This window comes from Electrophorus electricus, chromosome 14 (assembly GCF_041902795.1).
Source record: "Electrophorus electricus isolate QZ-2024a chromosome 14, ASM4190279v1, whole genome shotgun sequence".
Classification (NCBI taxonomy): Eukaryota; Metazoa; Chordata; class Actinopteri; order Gymnotiformes; family Gymnotidae; genus Electrophorus; species Electrophorus electricus.
The window spans coordinates 19,862,124-19,871,576 of record NC_137510.1 but is presented as its reverse complement, the minus strand read 5'-3'; the positions used below and the strand labels follow the sequence as shown (position 1 = coordinate 19,871,576).

The following is a 9,453-nucleotide window of genomic DNA, read 5'->3' as shown; positions in this document are numbered from 1 at the left end:
TCTGTCCTGGCCTGAGCATCAGAAGCGCTCTCTACACCTCCTCCTCTATGACCTTCTAGTACAGCATCACTAAGTCATGTCCAGCCTACTGAATTAAAAAGGTTGTGGCAACACAGTCAGTTGATTTGTGTGGCAGAATTTCTGAACTGGTGTTCACTGCAGTGCACATAAATGTGCGTGTGTGTGTGTGTGTTTATGTGCTAGAACACCTTTTAGACCATTTTCTATGCAGTATGTATAGTGTTAAATAAATTACAATATATTTTTGAACAGCTTTGTATACATTCAGCCCATTGCCTCTATCTGCAGTGTAAAATCAAGGAACACACATGAACAGTGAGGGAGCCAAACTGCTATATTTAGCCAATGCGCAGGGTGCCTCTGCAGGGCTGGGGAGAATACTGCTTGACTGGTGCGTCTAGCCATCTTTTTGTGTATATATGACATTAACCCTTGCCTTCCCACTCTCTTTCTTAGTCCCTGTCCAAGTTTTCTCTTAATCTCCCATCTGATCCTTTTTCTCACTCTTCCCTCTCTCTCACTCGCTTTCTTTCCCTCTCTCTCACTCTCCTTCTCTCTCACTTTCTCCCTCCATCACACTCATTCTCTCTCCCTCTCTCCCTACCTCTCTCTCCTTCCCTCTCTCTCTCACCACCCCCTGCTGTGTCTCTTGCTCTTTTACTGAATACTAATTTGCCCAGCCTCACCTCTGCTTAAAATGACTCAAAGCCTCTCCTACTCCCTCACTCCCTCCCTCATCTCTCTCCATCTGTCCATCTCTCTCTCTCTATCTCTATTGGTGTGTATGAAATAGAGAACAAAATAATGAAACCTACAATTTTCCTTTCCTTCATCTAATTTTGCCTGCATCACAAATATTTTTTTTTTTTTAAGGGGGGGGGAATTAAAATTATATATATATATATATATATATATATATATATATATATATATATATATATATATATGAGAGAGAGAGAGAGAGAGAGAGAGAAAGGGAGGAGGGATGGAGAGAAAGAAGGAGAGATAAAGAGAAGAAAGAGGGTGAGAGAGGACTAGGAAACAAAAGGAAATACAGTGAAAAAAAAAGAGTGAAAGGGGACACACAGGAATTCCCAGTGGTGATATTTCAGTATTGGGCAAGAACGTATGCACATGTGTGTGTAAGAGAGGCATGGAAGGGGGTCTGAAGGAAAGACAGAGGGAGGAAAAACAACTGCTGCATTGTGAGATGCGTGAAGTGATGAAATGATAGCAGAATGAGAGAGGGAGACAGAGAGAGAAAGACAGTGAAAGAGACGACAAGAATGTCTGCATTTTAGCTCAGTCACACAGCAGCACACAGAGGCGGTGATAACAATGGAAAATAATACTCAAGCGCACACACACATACACACACACTCGCATGCAATCGCACACAGTCCCATCAGTTCTTCAACCTAAACAGCTTCAGTGCCCTTACTTGCAATTAACTACTAGTGTTAGAACTAAATACACTAATATTCTTCTAAAGATATATTGCATTCAGAAATAGTCACCACTCAACAGAATTACAACAATCAAAACATAAGAATCAAGTATGATCAGTATTGCTTTATAAATCTGTTTTAAAATGATTCTTCTATGTAGAAACAAAAACCTACAATGATCTGCACAGCACTGAAGAGAGAGAAAGGGAGAGAGAGGGGGAAAAGAGAGACAGGATGTGTGTGAGCAAGGGAGAGAGTGAAGGAGAGAGGGAGGGAGGGAGCAAGGGAGGGAGGGAGAGCAGCATGAGAGCAGAGAGGGAGCAACAGAAGAGAGAAGGAGAGAGAAAGAGAGAGAGAGAGAGGGAGGGAGAGAATGCATGGTGAAAAGCAAGCGCTTCCTCGTTCTTTTCCAGGGCCTTTGTGAATAAACCATGGGATGTATCGGTTCACGAACACTCAGTAAGACCTCGCTCTTTTCTTCCGCTGCCGGGAAATTGCGTGCATGTGAGTGTGCAGTAATCAGGGGCCAGGGAGGGGTAGCTGTTGTGGGAAGCAGTACAGAGCTACCGCACCAACGCCTCACGTTTCAGATCCGTGAGATGCATTTGGCTGCATATAACAATACAGTGAAGCAGCATTCTGCTAAATGTTTGGAGCTGCTAGACTTTCTCTGTGTAATGTGTATGTTTGTTTGTATATGTGTGCTTATGTGTTTAGAATGGGGTGATATGGATTCCAGCATCTTGTGATTTATGCTACTGCATGGCCAGCGAGTGTGTGTGGGAGGGATAATGGAAAGTCAGATGTGGATGACAAACCTGTGGTGATTGTTTACTGTGCTTAATAGATAGATAGATAGATAGATAGATAGATAGATAGATAGATAGATAGATAGATAGATAGATAGATAGATAGATAGATAGATAGATAGATAGATAGATAGATAGATAGATAGATAGATAGATAGATAGATAGATAGATAGATAGATAGATAGATAGGGAAAATGAGAAGAACAATGAAAAATACTGTTTTTGCAGATGTTTGCATGTCATAGTGCATTCTGTAGAAACTGCAATGAAAGTGAGTCAAAGAAAGAAAGAAGGAGGGCACATGCTTGATTTCCATGCAGTCAAGGGAGATGGGAGACAGAATGTGGATTAGAAGCAAGTGAACACAGGCATGAGTTACTGAAAGGAACGTGAATGTTGGGGGTGTATGTGTGTGCGTGGTGTTTAGGGATGGGACCATCCAGAATCTGATACTTTCGCTAAGAAATAGCTAGAGAAAAGAGTATAGCGACAGGAGACAAAGTAGCACAAAAATAATTATTGAACATCACTTAATAAATATAATCATGTATAACAAAAGGAAGCAGTGGTTATAAATGAAAATATATTAGCAGAACAATTTGCCTTCCCTTTCTAGTTTGAAAAACTGATTTCTGCCATCATTCTAGAATTTAAACGTAAGCAGCCTCAGTGAAATGTGAAATGCTTGCAACCTGAGTAAACTAACAACAGTCTTTTCCCACAATGGTAAACAAGGTCTCAGACTCTTAACAAATCTTATGTAAGATTCTCTGCATGGCTTACATCTAATCACAGGTTGCTCTGAGAAATGTGTTAATTAGCGCAGTCTGGTGGAAATCAATATCTGTAACAGTTTTGATGCAGATTGTCAGCCTAAACATTACCTGCATACCAAATGCTGAGTGAGGTCCAAGATGATATTAACAATCACTGCCTGCCAGTTTAAATCCAAAACAATCTGCATAGTCACAGCAGAGTAGCAACTGGGAACAAAAGTGTTTTTTAATTTGTTTGGCTGGTAGTGGACCTGCATTAAAGATCTGGTGAAATCTTAGAGCATGAGAGACAGAACTGCATATGCACTCCTACTGCATCTTCATAACTCAATGTCAGGCAGAACCCACACCCTTCCTCTCTTTCTACACTCTTGCTATCTTGAGTATTACTGGGGATCAAATGCTCACAGAGATATAGAGCAGTGGGGAGGGGGGGGTGTTGACTAACAGTATTCAGCTATAGATGCTACACTAAGACTAGACCATGTGGTATTGTTAATGACAACAGTCTCCAATGGGTAGGAACAAAGGATTCATCCCATCTGCACCCTACGTGCATGGCCATTGGTTTGGGAGTTCTATAAAAGTTTGAACCAAATTGATATTTGTATGTGAAATACAACACAGATTTTACTTAAAATACTATAGTTTTCAATGCACTTAAATACTATAGCTTCCAGTCCACCTTTGGGTTTTACTGAATGTGACCTCAAAAATAGACAATAGTTGAATTGAGTTACATTAAAAGTCCTTTAGTAGCCCACTTTCCAACAAAACATTGATTACCTGGGACATAAAACTAGCTCTGTGAAGCCAGGTCTGAGGTGCATGTATGTATGAGACAAGGTTTCTGTTTACATAGACTGGTCTTCACTGGACTGGATCTACTGTATATCTGAAAGGTAAATGAAATACAGAAACAAACACATCCCAAAACTGAGGAAATGATAATTGGTGGATGATTTACCAGCTATCATCACTGTAAATATATGGAAATATGTACTCATAAAGATACTACTACATACTAATGAACATACAGTTTATTTTGTAACAGAATTACACTTACATCACAGCAAAAAATAAATAAATTCAACATATGTTTATCTGTTGTTCTCTGTCAAAAAAAAAACCCTTTTTATGTGCAAGAGTTATTTTGCTATGATAGCAGGGGCTTTCAAAGCTCCTGGAAACCATACTGTGTGGCACAGAGTACTTTTGGCTGTATTAATAATGCAGCAGTGATGCAGAGCAACATGTGCTGACAAATACTCCGCCTCTGGTATGTGGACGGTGGGTGGCTGTCAGCTCAGCTGCCTACAAGTGTAGTGAGTGTAGCGCTGAATGCCTATTAAAACAATGGAGAATGAAAGCAGGATTGTGGATGTTTTTCAACCTTTGGTATGAAGCAGTCAGTATAGTTATTATATGAGTGTCAGTGTGCTTTTAAATATTGTGCATGTGGCCCTTTGTAAGGTACTCTACTCAGTACAACACATGTCCCCATCGTTCCTGAGGTAATTCAAGGGGGTCTCACAGATGCTAGGTCACTCTGCTTGTGTGAGCTTGTTGGTAAGTCTCTCTGGAATAGTGGGCTAGAGCTGAGGCCACTACAGGTGTAACGCTCAATGATCCTGTTTACTTGAGGAGCTGTGATTTGTTCACCATATCTAAGATCGATCTCAAGCTCCTATCTTTTTTCAAAACATGTAACAATGGTTTATACACAGTAAAATTATTTGCACTGAAGTGAATGGGTCCTTTAGTAGAACAGAGCTTACAGAAGTAGTATAAAATGTGTGTCTTGAGGTAGCAAGTATAAGCTGAGTAGTGTTTACTGCCAGCGCCCTACACAGTAGTAAGAATAGAAGAGTAGTAATACAAGACTGTGTTATTCAATAGTGAGTATAGGGCAGAGTAGAATTTAATGGTAGTCTTGCAGAATGCTGGGTGTTTATTGTGGCTCTGGGCATCTCTGAAGTCAGATATCGATTGGTGAACTTCAGCTCAGCTTTCTGAGTCAGTCTGAGATCTGAGAAGCTAGGCCATTACACTGACTGGATACACAACTCACAGCAGGGAGGCTGCTGTAGTAACAGACTCCAAACAAACACACAAAGGAGGCAAATAGTGTGCTGATATCTTTCAGGGCCCCCTTTATACACATGCCCCCACACTAATCAGCAAACAAGCAAGCCCTAAATAATCTAGTTTCAGATAGACGCATGTAGTAGTTGAAATATTTTAAGTCTTTAGAATAATAAAAACGACACTTGTTAAAATCTACACCATGTTAGGGTTCTACATAACTGCATATTCTGTTTTCTAACTGCCAAGCAGCTGCTGCAACATGCCCTTTTTGCACACAAGGGTAATGCCCCACGCAGTCTTTCTCACACTCATGCCACAGCAGTGGCAATAAACCACTGCGAGTTGATATGTAGTGGTGTGGCTTGCTGCCTCGGCCGTGTTCTGCCTACATGGCTGCGTCAGCGGCCAGCTTCTGCATGCGCTCAGGCCTGACCCAGATGTGAGCCAGCAAGTCTGTAATTAGAGCATGCACTCCTAGCTACAGTGGTATGTTCAGCCTTAAGCACACAGTGGAGCGTTGCCTGAAACAACAAACCTGCTTTGAAAAGAGAAAGCATTCATTCAGCTGTTGACTTTGAAATTGGAGTGACCATATCTGTTGTATTTTTATTGAACCAATTCAAGTCAGGTCATTGTGTTGCACTTGCAAGGTGACCTAGACTTCTTGATAAAGTCATATCGTCAATAGGGAGCTACTTTTTTCAGAGACATGAAGGCAGCATATGCATTACACAAATATTATTGTACAAATTTTTTTGTCTGTTAGCTTGCTTTTAAACCTGCTTTCAGAAAGATTTTTCACTTTACACCTTTTTCTTGCACAGCACCCTGATTTTTGTATTTGTAAACTGAAAGCTGACACTCCTCTTTAATCCTTCCAGGCACCTCTGGGAGCTGTGTAAACAAACCAACAAACAGAACTAGGCAGAGACAGAACTACAGTAGACCACACTGAGAGGAGTGTATCCACAGTGTTTCCATGTCCTAAGTGTAGGGCTGAGGAGACCTGAGTGAGCTTCAAAAGTTGGCTAAGTCTATGTGTACAGCTTCTTGGGCTGTTTTGAAACTCAAAGCAGCATGCTGGAGACTTTGCCATGGGCTCACAGTGTGAGAGTCATTATGATCCACCTGCTACTGTACCTCCCCCTGCCTGACTCACACACACACACACACACACACACACACACACACACACACACACACACACACACACACACACAAACACATGTACAGGATGCTTTCACACATTCTCACACACTCACACAAGTATACACACTGACACACGTGTATGCACACAAACTCACACCCACGTAAACACATGCAAACTTGCTTTTTAATAAAAAAAAAACCACTTGGACTTTCTTTGTGTGTACATGTATTCTGTATGTGTATATAGGTGTGTATATGTGTGTGCATTGGATGAGCAGTACTGACACTGAATTAGTGTCATGGTAGTGAAGTGCAGTATATATTTGCAACAAGCTGAGCCTCTGTGCTTGACTGCAAATATCCTTCAGGGAGCCAGACTCTCTCAGCCATAACTTGAGGCAATGTCATTTAGCAAATGTGCATGTGTGAGAGTACAACTACTTAAGTCTCTGAGAATGCGTCCTTGGGCCCCTGTGAGACTTTATGAGACATTATTGAGATATGCCTGTTCCCAGTATATTTGTGTAATAGAATGGCTCACTTACTATTTTTTATTGCTGCAGTCTTACTACACCCAACTGTTATTGCTGTGCAACATTTTGATTATACTCTTCCTGAGTCTACATCTAGGCCACTTACTAAGATGTTATTATTATGAATTCAGTTTTAAGCACTTCCTTTTCTCTGGCACCCTTACATTACATCATCAAGACAAATAAAACTACAATATTTTGAGCAATATTCTTACTCCCAACGATGACCCAAGACAGGTAAAACCCCCCTCTTTTGCACCTTGCACTTAAATGACTAATTCTCAGTGCCACAATGAGGAATTGTTGCAACTTATGGCCCAGATCTTAGTACTGTAACCACAATACATTTGTGAATAATTAACAATGAGCCAACTAAAAAGCATAACATGTATACTGGCTTCATTCTTTCTTGGTAAATGTAGGTATAGTCTTGGTGTGACTGAGTCTCTGGGTTCTATAATTCTTCATGAAATATTAGCTAATGGTAAACATACTGTTTACTGCTCTTTTATCCCTACTGACAATGCAGTTAAATAATTTTATGTTTTGGTTGATAGATACACATCACAGACTTCAGCAATAGCTTTGAGTTTATTGCAGTGAGTTCAGAACAAATTTGTAACAAAATATGCATAAAACCTAGTACATTTATACTGTTTAACCCTAATTTGCACATAGGTTTGCCCTGTCTTCAGGAGAATATTCCACTTTAATTAAGCATGTTTCTCTCCATCTGTCTGCCTGCCGGTCTGTCTATTTGCCTGTCTCCCTCAATCCATTAAGTTTGATTGTGCTGCATTTGCAATATTGCATTATTGTGAGGAACTGCCAGTTGTTGATCTGATTACAAAGTGCTCAAGCACATACATGGTCACACATACACTCACTAATCTTCCAGTGTTAGTAGCATTAACAATCAATGCTATGATTGAAATAATGATCTGCATCTGTACTGCATCAACTCCATGTGCTGATAAAAGCTAAATAACTGTGAATGTGTGTGTGTGTGTGTGTGTGTGTGTGTGTGTGTGTGTGTGTGTGTGTGTGTGTGTGTGTGTGAACTGTTAGCCTCCTAACACAAGTGGAATCAAATAACATGTGCTGACATCCAGGCAGGGAGGAAGAGATGAGCTTTCAGATGTGTTATCCATGGTTTGCTACATTAAAAAAGGGTTTACTGAGTTATCATGCAGTGGGCCTGATTAGGTCTGTATTATTGTGAAATGGGGCAGTTACATATTACTGAAGAAACAGGTTAGACATTGGCTCAGTGTGTTGCAGCAAGTTATTACTGACCTCTCTGTAAAAAAAAAGGTCTCCTCAGAGTGACTAAAGAGTTGTAACCTAATGAAGTAAGAGTGGCCCTCCCTGTAAAAAAAAGAAAAAAAAGAAGAGATTTTCACTTAGAGATGGCTACTCACCCGTAGTGGTCGGAGCATCACAAAACCATGGAAACTTCACACCATATCTGTCACATCTGTCTGGATCCCTCGCTCTTTAGCTATGGATACCTCACAACCATTCTTTCTCTGTCTTTCTCTCTCTCTCATGTGCATACACAAACAGAATCGTTTTCTCTTGAATTAGTGCTATTGTGGGCTCCAGAACTGGCCATGTGAGTGAGGTTAAGGGATCTCAAATCACATTCAAATTGGAAAAAACTACATTAGCCTATGGCTTCATTCTGCAGTCGGTGTTGGAGTGTGAGTGGTGTGATTCGTGTGGTGCGGATTGTTCGTTCCGCATGGGCACGTTTTTCATTCTTGCCTTTCTCCCTCCTTCCTCTGCCCGCGTCTGCTCTGCGGCATCAGTCGCAGAGCTGCTTCGTGGTTTGGCCGCAGGGGAGGTATCCTGTGCGGTGTGTGTGGGAGGCGGAGACGATGAAACGCTAGGGAGAATGCCTTGGCTCACCATGGATGATCATGTGGTTCGCTGTTATTGCTGTGTGCTGCATCTGCACCACCACTATAGGGAAAACCATTGAGCCATTTGTGTCTGTACTGCAGAAAAAACAATGCAGTCCAGCATCTAGCCTAGTACTGGTGAATCTTCAAGGAGAAGCATGCTGTCTGTTAAGTATAAGATTTAAGGTTTTGCATTCATACCTATGGTTCTTAGTGACAGTAATCTTTGAGCAACCTTATATAAATATAATGTTTAGCAGTCAATTGTCTACTGGTAACAACACTGGTAGATTGTGATGACTTGTATGTCAAGGGGCTTAGGTAAAATAATTACAGAGGGGAATGCTACCTGTTCAAAGGCTCTCACTGATAACACCAGAACACCTCCAGACTCTTAAATTCATTCACAGTTAATAAATGCATTAGTGTGCTGTGGAGTCCTGAGTCACTACCTCCCGCCATATGCAAAGCTGTATTGTATACAGATACCACCCATAGTTAATGACATGCTAAAACTAGTAATGTGTATACCTTTTATATAGCCTTGTACAGTTATCCTAAAACATGTGCTTTTATACACCTAGACAAACTCAAATGCATGCTTGCTCTCAATCAGTTCCAACCATATAAAACCATATAGTTCCAACCATCTCTATAATAAGGTTGGGTGACACATTGTGATAGATGCTGGACTACTCCCCACTAAAGAATCAGACTTCAAAAT

The 9,453-nt window shown here is 40.8% G+C and overlaps 1 protein-coding gene across 11 annotated transcripts in view; it reads left to right on the top strand.

The window, feature by feature from the left end:
• Positions 1–1,785: 1,785 nt before the first annotated feature.
• fam131bb (family with sequence similarity 131 member Bb) overlaps positions 1,786–9,453 on the top strand; it is a 43,628-nt gene continuing 35,960 nt past the window's right edge. For all 11 annotated transcript variants that reach the window (XR_014116839.1, XM_027006734.3, XM_027006733.3 and 8 more), the window contains exon 1: positions 1,786–1,928. Coding sequence is in view for 7 of the 11 variants with exons in the window: in XM_027006734.3 (XP_026862535.3) it covers positions 1,901–1,928 (28 nt within the window). In the remaining 4 variants the exon portion in view is untranslated. The remainder of the gene's footprint in view (positions 1,929–9,453) is intronic.